Genomic DNA, 17,725 nt, shown 5'->3' with positions numbered 1-17,725 from the left:
ACTTACAAAGGATTCATATCTAAAAATAACTTAGCAACTCTCCTCTTAGGAATCATTGTGAAGAGCTGTTAGGGAATAAATTGATGGAGAGTGGGGGAAAAATAAAATATGGAAGACTTAGAGGAATTGACCCCCCCATAAGAAGACTCTTTTCCTAAAATAGCCTTTTCCATACTTTCTGAATTTTATCATTTCCTTTTGTGATTATCATTTTTCCAAATGTTACCAGAGACTAATTTCTAAATTTCTAAATATTGTTTAAAAGTACTTTTGAAAAGACCAAAGGGTTGCCACATATTATCATGATTATCTTATATTGAATTCTAGACCTAGGGTTCTAAACTTCGATTCATGATCCAAAATGCCATATTTAGGGAGTCTGTGAACATGAATGTAAAAACTGCATTTTTTAAGAACCTCTAACTGAAAGTGAGCATCCCTCTCCATTATGAATGTAGATGTCAACCATTTTTCTGAAAAGGGGTCCATAGGTTCCAACAGGCTTCCCAAGTGGCTCATAAAAATTCTGTCCTCAATGACAAAACACATTCTCAGTTTTCATTCCATGCCTTTGGTTTTCTGTCTGCCAGAATCCAGAAATCTAGCTAGGATTACCAGTAATATATAATTAAGCTACTTTATGAGTTAGGTTTTGGGAGCTTCCCTTCCTTGGGGGCCAACTGTCATTTGAAATATTATTCCTATGTAAAAAAGTATTCTCAGTATGTAAATGATCATTTTGATTAATTAAATTAGAAATGATTTGTACAAATAAAGGTTGCCAATATCAAGAAAAGCAAAAAAGTGGGAAAAAATAAATCTCATATCTAAAATAGATAATGAATTTTGTTCTATCTTTAAGAATATGTCATTCCTCAATTCCTTAATGGTTAAAGATATGAATAGACAGTTTTTCTATGAAAAATTTAAAAAGTTTTATTCTAATATAAAAATAATCATTATTAATTAGAGAAATGCAAATTAAAATGTCCTTGATATGTCATTTAATACTTACCATATTGGCTAAAATTATAAAAGGAGAAAGAGACAAAGGTTGAACCAAATGAAGAAAAATTGGGACAGTAATTCATTGTTGGTGAAACTAAACTGTTCCAACCATTTTGGGGAGCAATCTGGAAATATTCCTAAAGAATTATTAAATTTCCTCTACCCTTTAACCCAGCATTATCAATACTTTCTTCATAACTATTTATGGCATAAATAGTAATCATGGCAAGTATTAACACAACACTTAATGTTTTCAAAATTCTTTACATATGTTAGCTTGTCTGACTCTCAAAATAGGGAAGATAATTAGGGAAAAAGGCAAAGAACTTGTACATTCTAAAATGTTTATGGCAACTTACTTTGTAATGGGAAAGAACTAGAAATTATAGGGATATGTGTCATTTGGGGAATATTTGAACAAGCTGTGGTATAAGATTGGGATGGAATACTACTGTGCTATATTAGATCAATGATTTTAGAAAAACAGATGTCCTCTTAAAGATAAGGTCAAATGACTTTCATGAAGTCATATAGTTAATGATATGACCCAATTCTGAAGGATGTTTCTAATGTGTTATTAGAGATAAAACATCAAATGAGTTAACATATATGAAATGCTTTGCAAACATTACATTACCATACAAGTAAAAAAATTCTAAATAAAAACAGTTGTTTTACAAATAAATTTTAAATTGCAATCTTTCTTTAAATTAGGACCTGCCACTAATATTTTTATAAAAAACATGTAAAAGTACTTATTTGAGAGCAGGTTCCAGGCAGTTCTAAAGGATTTAAGATGAGAAATGCTTTCCATCTACAAAGAAAGATTACTGATGGAATCTAAATGCAGATCAAAGCATAATTTTTTCTTATGTTCTTTTTCTTTCTTTTTTTAAGTTTTTTTTTTCCCTCAGTATGACTAATGTAGAAATATATACTGCGTGGCTATATACATATAATCTATATAAAATTACTTACCTTCTCAATGGGGGGAAGAGAATTTGGAACACAAAATTTAAAAAAAGTTAGTTGTTTTTATATGTAATTGAGGAAAAATTAAATATTAAATTACAAAAAAATAAAAGTGAGAACTATTAAAATTTTTTATTTTTTTCTTTCTAGAACAAACTGAACATCAAATAAAAGAAATCCCAATGGCAAAAGCAGGTATTAACTTTGAATTATAATGAATATCTTTCTTGGAATGTGGGTGATATTTACATCCACATACTTATATACATCTATACACACCTGTACATATATATATATATATATATAGTAACCTAGAGCAACTCTGGATAAAGCCGAATTCTTTCTCTTGTGGGTTTCTTAATAAACATATCATTTAACTCAAATTTTCCCAAATTCCCTTCCTTTCTTTTCCCAGGGAGCATCTGAATTTAACTCATTTTTGACTTTTTCCTTAAGGGTGTATACTTTAGAGCTAAATAATACTAGCTATTCATAGAACATTGAACAAGGTACAAAATATATATTATTGGAAAAATATCTCATCTCTCACATAGTGGGTAACTTCTGTATATATATATATATATATATATATTTCATAATGCACAAATTATGGTGGCAAAAACCTAGATTTTATTATTTTGCTCAAACACAGGATGAAGACTTAAAGGTTAGGATTTTTAACATGATTTCTTATATGAAAAATTATATCAGAGTTACAGAGAAATAGTTTATTTACATATTTCAATCCTGAACATTCCTCTTAGGTAGGTACATTATCCCAAATTTCCTTGAATGTCATAAATGCTGAAAAATATTAATTAATTTTAAATATCCCCCAAGGAAACAAACTTCATCAAATGAACTCGAGATTTGTTTGGTAAACTAAGACATACTACAGATTCAACAATATTTATAGGATTCACAAATAGATTCATTAGGAGGAGGATTTACATGTCACCAAGGAGTCAGGAACAGTTGAGATTTTTCCTCTGGCTTCTTATCTAAAGAAAGTTTAAGGTTCTTGATAAAATTTTCACATCCAATAAGAAAGGTTTTTTTCCCAGATAAGGCTAATATTAGCCAAATTTTAGAAAGAATGTTCTTGAGTTCTAAAAATAAATGGAAAATTTTTAAATTCTCATAGCAGGGAACATCTAGGTGGTGCAGTGAATAGAGCACTGCCCCTGGAGTCAGGAGAACCTGAGTTCAAATCTGGATTAGACAATAATTACTTAGCTGTGTGACTTTGAGCAAGTCACTTAACTCCATTGCCTGACCAAAAAAACAATTCTCATAGCCGTTGACATATAAAGGTGCTTTTCAAGCCTGAAAAGCATTATATAAATGCTTGTTGATTCACTAGATGCAAGATAAGGTCCAGAAGATCTGTGTTCAAATCCTGCCTCATATACTTACCACCTCTATGATCCTTGGCAAATCTGAAAAAGGAAAATAACATCACCTACCTCAAGACTAATATATATATAGATAGATAGATAGATAGATGATAGATAGATAGATATAGATATAGATATAGATAGATATAGATAGATATATAGATATATAGATATATACATATATACATATATACACATATATATGTATATATATATATAGAGAGAGAGAGAGAGAGAGAGAGAGTTAACATACAGAACGTACTTTTAAAACACAAAGTGTTATATTAGTGGTTGCTATGATTACTGTTTATATCCTAAACACAGTTACAAAAAAGTATTCATGTCTAGAAAACTCACTCTAGAAGGTAACATATTTCTTTATTTACAGAAATATAGAGTTACTCCTAATTCACAGACCTTTGGTCCTAGATCTGGCCACTGGATCCAGATGGGTCTGAAGAGAGTAAGACTGGTGATTTAGCACAGCACCCCTTCACTCAAATCCAATTCATGTGCTTTTGATGGTATCGCTTCCCTAATATCATGGTCTTCTTTGAGAACAAAGGACAAACATGATCCTATGATAGGATTGAGCTGTCTTCATTCAGGAAAAGAACTTAAGGTTGTTTTAAAAACCCTATACCTCTTTGAATGAACTTAATTATTTTCAAGTTTATCTTCCCCATTAGAACATAACTTCCTTGAAAGCAGGGACTATTTTTACCTTTCTTAGTATCTCTAAGTAGCTCAGTAATGGCTTGTGGACTTACTGGCTGGTGAGTTCCACCTCCCTAGAGACTTATATGGTCTTGCAGATGTGTAGCACTGATGTAAGATTGGGTCCCTGAAAAGCCAGGAAAGAACTGGAGATGACTGAACATTAAAACCCCACCTATTGGAATTATAAAGTCTATGTAACTCACAGTACAAGGGAAAGATAAAGTTTAGGATACTTTTCCACAGAATACATCTCTACTCCTAATTTCTGGCTTTCTCAATTCTTAACTTGAGCCAAGAATCCTTAGGATGAACCATGAGCTCTAGTTTTGCTCCTTAACTGTCATTCTATCTGATATCTACTACCTTTTGCCTGCTACCAGTTCCAGTTTTTTAGAAATATATGCACTATAATAGTAATGAAATAGTCAGAACTCGTATGTCTTTGGGTTAGCTAATATATTTATAGCCTTTAAAAAATACTACTCAGATTATACCTAGTTTCCTTCAGATGGCTATGAGGACCTGCTGACTTTCGGAGGCTAGGGTTAAAACAAACTCACAAAAACACACACATGCATATACACTCCATTTTCATTCATTTTGTCCGACTTTTCTTGTGTTCATCCTTAACCATTGCAATTAGAGAACACAAAATATGCTTAGAGAAATTCCCAAGAAATGTCATTATTATCCTAATTTTACAAATGACAAAACAAAAACTTGCCAAGGATCACATAGCTAGTAATTCTGTGAAGTAGAAACTGAACTCAGTTTTTCCAGATCTGCCCTGCAAGCCTTATCTGCATTTAAACCTATTTAGCTATATTGAAAATGCTTTGAAAAGATAATTGTTAATAAAAAATTATTTCAGGGATTTGTATTGTCTTAGAAACCTTGTGATTAAGATATTAACTGTCTTCTAGGTAATAAAATGTCAGATAATGAAAAATTTAAACATATAGTCTGAAATTGTATGCTCTAAAAATTTCAGTGAAACCTTATTTTGACCATCAATCTGGTCAAATTTCTGATCAGATTTAATTGAATTTCTTATTACCAAACCTGACCAAAGTTCATCTCCCTATCAGATGATAAAAGTAAACTGATTTCATGCAGACTCACTCTTAGACAGAAAAAAGCTCTAAATATTAAAATGCCCTCTTGAAAAGTTATGAAAAAACACAGGTTATTATTTGCTGCAACACTGGGAATTGGGGGTGGGAGGAAGGCATTAGTTGGTGTGCTTTTGCACAGAAAAATATAAAATGTTGGTTTGATTCCAAAGAACAGAGTTTCAAAGACCTTGAGAGGAGGGGATCTCATTAAGATTCTCCAGTTATTTTATCCAAACTTACTGCCTACTTCAGTAAAACTCTTCAGGGGTGAATAGTATAGAAAGAAGTAAAAAATGTAGAGAGCCATACATTCATCCCCATTCTCATTTAGCTTGATTTCTACCTTCCCTAGAAATGTCAGAAATAGAAACCATAAAAGTCAGATCTTTCATCTATTGCTAGATCAGTCTTTTTAAATTTTTCCCCATTTTTGTCTCATCTGTTTTCTAGATAAATCCAATATAACTATATTTTGTATCCTAAATTAAAACCTTCTTTAGGAGAAGGTAGAGGGTTAACTTTTATATCATGTCATATGTTTTGCATTAGCATTCAGGTAACCAAAGGGAGCTTGACCAGGAGTCCAGAAGACCTGAGTTTGAATCTTGCCTTACCAGCTGTGTGGCCCTGGGGGAAGTCTCTTAAACTCACTTAGCCTCAATTTCCTTATCTGTTAACATCTACTCCCTAGGTGATTGTAAGACTCAAATGATATTACTTTCACAAAGCATTTTGCAAGTCTTAAGCATCAAATAAAGGCTAACTCAACCAGATACTCCATCTGATACTTCAACTAATATAGTATAGGGATGAATAATTTTTATAAATATTCTAATGCATTACCCATAGAAATAAATTAGATTTGCTGAAAGTTCTTGAAAAACTCAGTAGAGAAGATTCTCACACTATGTTTTTGAATAATTTTTGTATTGCTTTAATTTAGATTATTTTATAACAGGATAAAGAGCAATATAAAAAGAGAAGTTTATTTTAGAATGTTGATTCATTTAATTGATATCATTTAAGCCTATTTTAAGTACAAAGTTTAGAAAGGTCATATTCTATGTTATGTAGAAATCATAGTCTAGTAATAACTCATTTATATTCTACTTTCCAGTTTGCAAAACACTTTACATACATTATTTCATCTTCAAAACATATATTTAAATTAAGGCTAAGGGAAGGCAAATAAATAGCTTTCTCAGTATCATATAAGTAGTAAATGACTAAGGAAGGTTTTCAACTCACTTTGTGTTGATCCTAGGTGACATACTGTATTCACTATTCCACACACATCATCTCAAAAAAGGCAAAACTAGAGATAAATGTAGATATGAAGAGCATGGGTGCTCCTCAATTTAAAAAAAAAACCTTGCTACCCACAAATTCAGAGTTTGGGGTTAATCAGGGTGGAGATAATGATGATAATGCAACTATATCTTAAATCTTCATTCCATTACACACTTCCTACAGTTGACGTAACCTTAGAGTCATATAAATAGACATAGTATTCAGTTCAGGAAAAATAGCAAAATTTAGAAAATTAGGTAGTAAAATCATTCCCAAACTCTGTAAACAAAACATCTGTAGGGTAAGGAAGCTAGTTATCCAAAACAATGGGATAAAGTCAGGAGAAAATGCAAAAAATATCTATTTGTGGCTTTTTAGTTTGCCCTCAGTAATTATTTCAGCTTGTAGAGTGCCGACTTCATCTTGCTTGTACCAGAATCTTCAGGTTTCTACCTGGACTTCTTTGCTTAGTTATATCATTGTAGGTACACTTAGCACCATATTCCTTTTTCCTTTCTTCTTTATCAACTGCAGCCTAATTGGGTCTTCTTTTGTCCTTCCAATCCTGTTCAAAACCCTGGCTGCTCATTTCTTGAAACTTCTTGCTTTCCAAAAGAATCTAGAATTCAGAGACCTTGTCTGATACTGTCATTTGTCTGTATTCAGACTCACAACTGCTAAGAAATAAAGCGCACATGGACTCATTTAAACAACATAAATAAATTAAATCCTGGAAATTGTTTTTCACTCTGGGTTATTTCTCTCTCTCTCTCTCTCTCTCTCTCTCTCTCTCTCTCTCTCTCTCTTCCTCTTCCCTCTAACTTTTGTAATATTGTATATATATATATATATATATATATATATATATATATATACATAGATATATGCATAGATATTTAGATATATATATATATGCATAGCTATAGATATTATTACATGATAAGCAAAGTAGAATACACTATACAGTTTTAAAATAAATTGCTATGTGAAGTCCACAAAAGTGGTTAATACCAACAAGGAGAATGAAGGAAAGTTTCAAGTAGGAGGTAGAATTTTTAGATTATCTTTAAAAGAGATTTAAGAATGAAACAAAATAGATAAAGGTTGGTATTTTCAGTCACAGAGACATTCATTTACTGAGCAAGTATTTATAAATATCTGCTGTAAAAGAAATAAGTTCTGTCCTTAAGAAATTTGCATTTGCATTATATTGGGGAATAAAGCACACACACACACACACACACACACAAATATTTTGAAAACTGCAGGATCCTATACAAATATAATATACCATAATCATTGTTTATATTTGAATGTACACCTATGTTGTACCTCATGAGGCCCTGGAGTCTAGAACAATGTTAGAGCTAGTAGAAATCTAAAAGATCACCAACCCCCAAAATTTCATTTTGCAAAAAAATAAAAAGAAAGCTAGAAAGGTGTGAAAAGTAATGATGTCCTTTATATGAATATATTTTTCAGTGAAATAAAATCACCATATGAGTAAATTGCTGGCCTCATTCAAAAGTTATTAGGTAATTCATGCCTGAAATGTTCTTAGTAGACGTGTCTGATAAAAAATAATAACACAAGCACTGCTTGTTTTGTGAAGTCCTTGATAGATACTTTATAACATGAAAAATGGTGGAGAGAGGGGGAAGTTATGTGAGGGTGGGAATACATAAGAAAAAAGTAAAGATAAAATCACATTCTAACTTAGCAACTTTTCCTGATTATCCTCCAAATTTTCAAAATATTTAACAAAAAAAGCTTTATTTTCCCAATTGCTATAAATTGTAAACTGCTCATTATTGCCTTTAATTAAAAAACAATATAAGTTATTAAATCAGAATATTAACCTATTTTTTAAAAATACAAACTGCAATTTCTACTTAGTGATTATTTGAAACTTTAAATGTTCACATAAGATGGGAGTCTATGATATTTAGATAGAAGTCATAAGGGACAGGCTCATTACCATAAAGATAGTTTTATAAAGAAAATTCTCTTTGTCTTAAAGAGAAAACCATTATTTTCAAAGCAAGAGAAAACATACAGAGAATCCAAAGCAAAAATAGGAATGATTTTCAGGTTAACTATTTTATGATTTACTTTTACAACCACCTACTTAGTTTGGACAGTTTTATGAGAAGTAGTAGTGGTTTAGCCATATAAAATTGCTTTCCTCAGTAGAATTCAAAGATATATTTTAAGACTCTCTTCCTTTATTTTTACAGAAACAAAAATGAAAGGAAAAAGGAAAGGAGGGAGGAGAAAAAATAGAGAAGGAAAAAGAATGAAAGAAAGAAAGAGAAAGAAAAAGAAAAGAAGGAAGGAAAAAGGAAAAAGGAAGGAAAAGAGAAGAGAAGAGAAGAGAGAGAGAGAGAGAGAGAGAGAGAGAGAGAGAGAGAGAGAGAGGAAGAATAAAAGAAAGAAAAGATTTTACTCTAGGTGATGAGAGTGAGACAAAGAACTATTCTTCTTGTCCTTTTTTTTGTTTTTTTAGGTTTTTACAAGGCAAATGGAGTTAAGTGGCTTGCCCAAGGCCACAGCTAGGTAATTATTAAATGTCTGAGGTTGGATTTGAACCCAGGTACTGGGTGCTCTATCCACTGCATCATCTAGCCACTCCTTTTCCTTTGTTCTTGAAGAAGACTATGTAATCAAGTAAATGATGTCTTTATATGTATGTAATTTGGATTAAAAAGAAGGGATATTGTGCATACCCATTATCTCTTCTAAAATCATTTGAATACTTCAGCATGATGACTGCTATTAGCTATTAGCATGGATACCATTGGAGCCCTTGGCCTTTTAGATGCAGATCTTTCCTATAATATGGAGATATCTTGGGTGCCTCAGGTTTAGGAGGTTAGAACTAGGGAAATTCTGTCAAAGTTCCACAATTGATAGCTAGCTCTATCACTGAACTCTTCTCTCAGCATATACATCCCTTATTCCAGGAGACCAGGTCTCAACAGTAGGAATATCCAAATCTGGGAACTTGGGTTCCTCTCTTGCTGAGGGAAAATTCTTCATCAGAAGGGTTAAAAAAACTATCCTAACCTGTTTCCTGACAATCTATTCTATTCAGTTTTGAAAACATTACTCCCCTTACCCCTAAGAACAAAAGTCAAAAGGTTCAAAAGCAATCAGATACCATTATAGTTCTGACTATAAATGATGCCAACTAGAGATATTCAGCTATTTCCATAAAAGCACTACACTACACACTGAGGTTAGGAAAGATACAAAAATAATTGAAAAGGTAGAAGACAATACAAGGCTTAGCCTTGGATCTAACAATTCTATTCTGACTTAAGTAGCTCTTTAAATGACTCTTTTTGGAGGCAACTAATGTTTTTGTCCTTCATTTTTGAAAAAGACCACAATATCAGGGAGGTGATGCCATGACAAGCATATGAATTGGATTTGAGTGAAGGGGGCTGTGCTAAGTCACCAGTCTTACTTTCTCCTTCAGAACCATCTGGGTCCAGTGGCCAGGTATGAATCAGGATACCTGGAGATAGTCCTAGGTAATCAGAATTAAGTGACTTGCCCAAGGTCATACAGCTAGCTAGTGTCAAGTTTGAAATTCAGATTTGAATTTCCTGTCCTTCTGACTCCAAGGCCAGTACTGTATCTACAGCACCATATAGCTGCCCCTTTGGAGGCAAATACATGGTGCAGCAAGTATAGTGCCAAGAGTTAGGAGTTAGGAAGACCTGAGTTCATATCTGGCCTCAGCTGTTTATTAGTTCCAAACCACTCTAGTATTTCCCAAGAAAACCCCAAATAGGATCATGAAGAGTCAGACACAACTAAAATGATTGAACAACAATTCTTCATGCTTCCTCCATAAAGTAGAGATAAAAATGTGTTCATCTTAATTGAAATTATAATCTACTTTGATTATTTAAACATACACCATTATAACTCTTCACAGTAATAATTCAACTATTATTCCTTAAATACTACTGAATCTCAACTGGCAGTGGGAGATAGGTGTATTTTCATTGATAGAGAAGGAACTTGGTTACTTGGAGGAGAGTATAATGTTTGTCCTTCATTCTTGAAGAAGACCATGACATGAGGGAGTGATGCCACGACAAGCACATGAATTGGATTTGAGTGGGGGGGCGGTGCTGTGCTAGCTCACCAGCTTCACTTTTCCCTCCAGAACCATCTTGTTCAAGTAGCCAGATATGGAACAGAATGACTGGAGATGACCCTACATGCAAGGAATTCAGGTTTAAGTAACTTACCCAAAGTCACATAGCTAGTAAATGTCAGATTCAAAATCCCATTCTCCTGATTCCAAGGCCAGTGTTCTATCCACTGCTCCATCTAACTACTATTAATCAGAAGACTTGAGATCAAAATCTGTCTCTACCATTAACTAACTAGGTTTGTGGCCTCCACTTGACTTTTCTTAGCCTCAATTTTCACATCTTATACATGGGGTTAAAGAATTCTTACAAGGCAATTGTGAGGATGATTTGAGATAATTTCTGAAAACTACCTTAGTTTGGAATAAAATAGAGGACTGGGATTTAAATAAGTAATACTAATTATGCTCTTGATTGAAAAATCTTGAAGGAAAATGCTGCATTGAAATCACTTATGAAAAATGCTGAGTTGATAACCTTTGTAAGAATTCTCTCCATGCTACTCAAATATTTTGATCCTTTATCCTTGATTTTCTAAAACTTCAGTGCAAGAAAGTCATGTGCCTAATCATTGGGTATATCAGATACTTAGAATACATTTAAATTTTCTTTAAATTGTTCAGCATTTAAAATACTTTGTCAAAAAGACTATTTCATGGAAGTATGCAGCCCTGAATTTAAATAATGACTTATACAACAAAATACTGCAGTATATTAACAAATATCTGAGAAAGAAATGCTCAGACTTCCTGATTCCAGGTCATACACTTGCCCCATTGTATTCTGCTGACTATAAATAGACAAGATGGGAAAATATTCAAGTTTTGACAGCAGAATATTGGGGAAAGTTTCGGTATTTGGGGAAAAAAATTTAGTCTAGGTATGAATAACCATGGCAGGACCTGCTGGACCTGAATAGAACTAGGTAATCTAGATAGCTCTCTGGATAGAGTACTGGGTCTGGAATTATGAAGACTCATCATCCTGAGTTCAAACCAGGTGTCAAATACATACTTTCTATATAACATTGGGTAAGTCACTTAATCCTGTTTACCTCAGTTCCCTCATCTGTAAAATGAACTGGAGAAGAAAATGGCAAGCCATTTTAGTATCTTCTCAAGAAAAGCTCAAATAGGATTATAAATAGACAACCACGATGAAAATAATTGAATAACAACAAAGAATACAAGAACTGATATCTCAGGGTTCAAATAATTCAATGTGGTCGTGGAGATAAGTCCCAGTTGATCAAACCAATCACATATTTTAGTCACATCTAGTTTAGCCACACTCTCAAAAGTAGTCTTTCACTGACTTGAGTTATGACTTTATTTTCAAAATGCATGTTAGGTTAGTGTTTTAATAGCAATTGGATTTCTCATTTTTACATTTGTATTTTGATTTTATTCATGAGTATTGATGAATTTTAGTAATTCACTATTTAATATATCCTTCTTTAGTTGCTAACATTGAAATTTTGAGTTTAGTTAAAATGTTTAGCTAAACTCATTTCCTTTCTTCTTTTTCTCAACATTCCTGTTTCTAAATAAGTGGTGACAGAGATCAAAGAATCAGGTAAATGTTTACTTTTTAAAGGGAATAAGAGGGGGGATATAAGACTGATATACAAGCATACTTTTTAAAAAATATTAAATATTTGCTACTAATGACTTGTTTTATATGTCTTATGCCTAGGGATATGACATTTAGCTATTATAACTGGTTAGATGATAATTTATTATGTAAAATACGCATTAATGGCCTCATAAACATTTGTGAAAATTTATTTCTTGTTGAGAATATGTAGACATGTGGTCATTAATCATAGTTAATGTTAAACAGATAAATTAAATCCTTAATGTTACATGATATTTAATAGATCTGAAGTTAATGTCACATGGTTCTATCTTGGACTATTCCCTTGTATAATATAGTGTAAAAAGAATACATTAAATAAATATTTTCAATGGAAATAAACATATTTCATACATTTAGATGTGGAAAGGGTCTTAGAATTCATCTAATCATTGCCCTCATTTTACAGAGGAGGGATAGTAAACCTAGAGACATTAAGTAATTTTTCCAAAGTCAAACAGGTACTTATTAAACACCCATATGTATTTGTTATCTTGCTATAACTTGTAGACTAAAATTTGAAATGACAAGCAGTCACCCTCCTCATAGAACTTATCAAGTTTAGGAGGGGGGCAATAAAAAAGTACTCTATATTAAGAGACTGAGATCTGGGCAGCTAGGTGGCACAGTGGATAGAGCACCAACCCTGGGGTCAGGAGGATCTGAGTTCAAATCTGCCACAGATACTTATAGATATAGAGCTCCAGGGATCTGAGTTAAAATCCTGGCTCTGCTGTTTGGTACCTGTGTGACCTTGAAAAAGTACTACTTTTATGTACTTCAATTTCCTCAATTATAATTTTGGGGATGGGAAGGTGGAAGTGGTACTAGATGAATTCTGAACTCTATATCTAAAACCCTATGACAAAAAGCACAGATAATTATTAATTAACATTTGTGAGACTGGAGAGATTACAAATGAAAAAAATTATGAACTTCCTTAAATCAAAGATTATGCCATTTTGGGTCTTCCCTTTGTATTCTTGTTGCCCAGTACATTGTTGGGTCTGGAACCAGAAAGATTCCTCTTCCTGAGTTCAAATCTGGCCTCAGACATTTACTAGCTCACCCTAGGCAAGATATTTAACCTCTGTTTGACTCAGATTCTTATCATTAAAATGAACTAGGGAAGGAAATAGAAAACCACTACAGTATTTTTGCCAAGAAAACCCCAAATGAGGTCACAAAGAGTTGAACTTGGCTGAAAATAAGTGAAAAGCAATCATAAAATATACCTTCCTATGTTGGGGATGGGGTTAGTGACATCAAACTGGATTTAAGATAATGAGAAGATTTGAAAGAAATAGTCAATTTAGACTTTGAGCATAATATTAAAATAATTGTGATGTTTCATTCCCTCAGTCCATTAACTCCCCCTTTCCTCCAACACAGGAAAAGAGCAGTGCTCAAGCACGGAGGAACCTCATTGTACTTCCTATTCCTTTCTGTCTCTAAGTTGGACCGATGTTCTCTTTAGGGGGAAAATCATTCTCTATCACCTAATGATCATTTGGAAAACATGTTTTTAAAATTAATATGTAGAAAAGTTCATTTCTGGGGAAAATCAGACTACCACAGAGAAGGATTGGATACACAGACATACATACATACTTATATACATGAAAACACATATATGTATGCATGTGTGTATATCAGAGTTATCTCAACTTTTCTAAGTAGTCCTGAGAAAATTATTTAGAAATGCTATCTGCTGAACTGTGATTCTGAGAATTCATTTCACCAGTACACTAACCAATACATATAAAAGGTCTAGGAAGGCTAGGAAATTCCTAAGTAAAACTTAGAAGTAGAGCACCAGTCTTCCTTTACAAAATCTAAGAATTAGGGCACAGGATCAGAAATCCTGGTTTAAATCTGTCTTCTGCTTTTTTGCTTTACTTAAGTATTTTTTGGATCTCAATCTCTTGGGGGGGGCTTTTTTGCAAAGCAATGGAGTTAAGTGACTTGACCAAGGTCACACAACTCGGTAATTATTAAGTATCTGTGGCAGATTTGAACTCAGATCCTCCTGACCCCAGGGTTGGTGCTCTATCCACTGTGCCACCTAGCTGCCCAGATCTCAGTCTCTTAATCCAAAAAATACATTAAATGAAGTAAGTCCTGTCCAGCTCAAATGACATCTCCCTCATAGCAAAATCCTTTAAAAAGTTTCCATCCATATATCTAAGTGTATCTGATCTTTAAGTAAAAAGATAGCAATTTTAACCACATGTCTTTTTAAATTTTCTAGACAAGAAAAAAATAGAAAAACCTGAAAAAGAAAGCAAAGGTAAAGATTACACATATCTTAAATATGTGTGTGCATCATATTATCTGCAAGTACAAATGTCGTGATAATAATGGGCTGATATTATACAAATATGTCATTTCAAGATATTTGTTTAAAATATGAACAGTGACTTTGCAGGATAACTATGATTGCAACTACTGACATTTGTATAGTGCTTTATATCCATTAATTATATCATCTGAGTTCCCTAGCAAACCTGTGAGGCAGGTATTACAGTCATTTTATCTATATTTTATAAATGTGGAGAAAGAAAGTAAAAAAACTCTACAGTTAGTTTAATTCTCAGAAGTGTTGACCTGCCTGGTTCCAAATTCTAGACTGTCTTCACTCTGGTGATGGCAGATGTCATCTGTGGATGATAGCCATGGAATTCAGAAGTTTACATTATAAAGTAACTTGCCCTTGCTATCCCTACATTTTCATTAAAGAAAAGAATTCCCTTTAATCTGAGGCCACAAGCTGTCTTATAAACCAATCACTGACTTTGGTGTGCAAAGACCTTTCTTAGTGTCTGAACTGTAGGCAGTTGAAACAGGGTCTGTGAAACACTTAGAACTTTGTCAGACATCAAAGACATCAATGTCATCCATTGTATCCTGGGCCTTCATTGGTCATCTTGATTTTTGTCCTGACATTGGACTTAGATAACTCTAGAAGATAGAGTAAAGCTCACAGTGTTGTGTAACTCTGTCTCATTTAAAACTAATTCACACATGAGTAAAGACATCAACCACCTGTCCTCTTAAAAAAACAAAGGACAAAACATGGAAATTTGGACAAATTCATTAGTCTTGCCCTTTGTTGGGGTAGCAATTGGATTTTTTAATAGTCTGCTATTCCTGAAAGTTTATGAAGTAAAAGTTCATGAGGTAAGAGATGAAATTTCTGAAGTAAGAGAGATGGAATTTCTGAAATGAAATTTCTTGAGGCCATGAGTGAAGTGAAAGTTAAGGAGAAATTTCCTAAGCCCTATTCTGCTTTTAGTGGACCTGCCCTCAGGGTCTGCTGTTGATTCAGTAGAGTTTAGCTTGGAAGTATCTACACTTCACTCGGGTCAAACCTCAGCCCCAGGAGGCCCAGTCTTTTCTGAGGTCTCCTGAAGTTATCTTAACAGAACAACTGCTTTACACCTCACCTCCACCTCTTCATTTCTGTTGTTCTTTGTGACAAGTTTCTATTTGTGGAGGAAAGCTGGAGAGTTTGGACATTTCTATCTATTCTATCATCTTGTGGTTTCTACATTAGAGAATTATTACATGTTATGTCCCCAAAGTCTTAGTATAGTTTTTCATTATGAAAGCTTAAAATTTCACTAACAGTTTTGGGACATCAGGGATGGTTCATATATCAGAAACTTTAGTTCCAACACTTAGAGGCTAAATAAAAATGTTACTACTACCTTAAACTATGTTATTTTGTTTCTCTAGAAAAAACAGCTCCAAAGAAGCCACTGAAGGAAGACAAAGGTAACAATAAAAAAGTATCATTGGCTTTGTCAGAAATTTGGCATCAATGATCTATATCTTATGTCATGATTTATTTCTTTGCAAAAATAACACTGTATTTAATTATATATCTGCGTTTATACAATAAAAAATAGAATATGATACAATAAATGAAAATTGGATACACAGGCGTCCCTTAATTTAAAGCTTAGACAGTTGAATCAATAGGCCTCCAAACACAGAATCAGAGCTTTCCAAGTGGGTCCTATGTAGGACTGGTGAATCTTTCTTCCAACACCTGAGAAATATTTATCTCTAATGGACATTCATCTATTGTTATTGTTGTTCAGTCATGTCCAACTCTTGATGACTTCATTTTGGGGTTTTCTTGGCAAAGATAATGGAGTGCTTTGCGTATTTTCTTCTCCAATGCATTTACAGATGAGGAAATGAGACAAACAGGGTTAAGTGACTTTCCCAAGGTCACATAGGTGGTAAGTGTTTGAGGACATATTTTGCCACTTAGTTGTCTCATTTACTTGTTGATTAGCTATGAAAACAGCTGGAGCCTTATACTATTCTTATGAATATGATTAAAGTAGTGTTATCCTACTCTGCATGTAAGGAAATTAAGGCAAAAAAAAAAAGTAATTTAAACAGATCACACAGAAATCAATGGTGGAGCCAGGAATATACCTAGATCATTGTGGTATAGTGAATGGAATGGACATTAAGAGTTAGTGTGAGAGGTTTTGGTCCAACTATTAGCTCAATCACACTGACTGTGACCCTGAAAAATCATATCTTTGAATCTCAGCTTGACTAATTATAAAATGAAGCAGTTAAACTATTTAAAATTTAAGATATTATAAATTCCTATGAGCATTGATATTTTCTTTGGCCTCCTGGAAATTTGAATCATGGAACAAGCTCTACTAAATTACTTAAGTTTTCCTTGCCTAAACAATTACTCATTTGTCCTGTCCCTGTTTCTACTCTTGAAAAGCAGAAGTAGAATTGTCTATCAGGACTTTGTGATACTCAAATGAGGTAATGCAAAAATACATAGCAAATTTCTTCAAGCACTGTATGAATATCAATAATTTGTATTCATTATAAATGACTAATTTTAAAGGAATTTGAATATTATTAAATATGTTGAACATTAAAATTATACGGAATGCTGCTTATCTTTTTTTTCACTGATTCAGAAGATATTTCAAGATTTTGCAGTATTCCAGGGTCCATTATTACCTATATTAATGACTGTTCTACCAGTATGGCAAATTGGGGTCAATCTGTACAGACCCTAAGATATACTTGAGCACTGACTTTGTTGAATTTGTCTCTGCTGTCAAACATTTTCTTATAAAGTTGCTTCTTTCTCCTAAAAATGAAGTAAAGGGGAAAAAAGAAATTTTGGAATAATGGAGGTCTGTTCTTAACTTAATCTTCTACCCATTCCAAGTAAATAAGGTCTATCAGAAAGATATTATGAATTTATTACTGATTTCCAGAATGTTTGGCCTAAATATTTTCAGTCATAAAAGAAAGCCTAGGGTATCTTGTTTTACTCCGTTCACTAAGTTAGGAAAGTAAACTTAGACATTTTCAAAAAATTTTTAGAAAAAAATGAAGAAGCCTTCTTAATTCTATGCTGAAA

General features: G+C 33.0%; 1 protein-coding gene across 1 annotated transcript in view; it reads left to right on the top strand.

Moving 5' to 3' along the window:
* The window catches only part of LOC141489371 (uncharacterized), a 794,154-nt gene that overhangs the window by 356,080 nt on the left and 420,349 nt on the right, over positions 1-17,725 (top strand). The window contains exons 29-32 of the mRNA XM_074190035.1: positions 2,131-2,175; positions 12,223-12,246; positions 14,558-14,596; positions 16,045-16,083. Of these exons, the coding sequence (XP_074046136.1) occupies positions 2,131-2,175; positions 12,223-12,246; positions 14,558-14,596; positions 16,045-16,083 (147 nt within the window). The remainder of the gene's footprint in view (positions 1-2,130; positions 2,176-12,222; positions 12,247-14,557; positions 14,597-16,044; positions 16,084-17,725) is intronic.

Source organism: Macrotis lagotis, chromosome 5, assembly GCF_037893015.1.
Source record: "Macrotis lagotis isolate mMagLag1 chromosome 5, bilby.v1.9.chrom.fasta, whole genome shotgun sequence".
NCBI lineage: Eukaryota > Metazoa > Chordata > Mammalia > Peramelemorphia > Peramelidae > Macrotis > Macrotis lagotis.
Note: the sequence above shows the minus strand (reverse complement) of the source record. Positions and strands in the feature narration are given on the sequence as shown.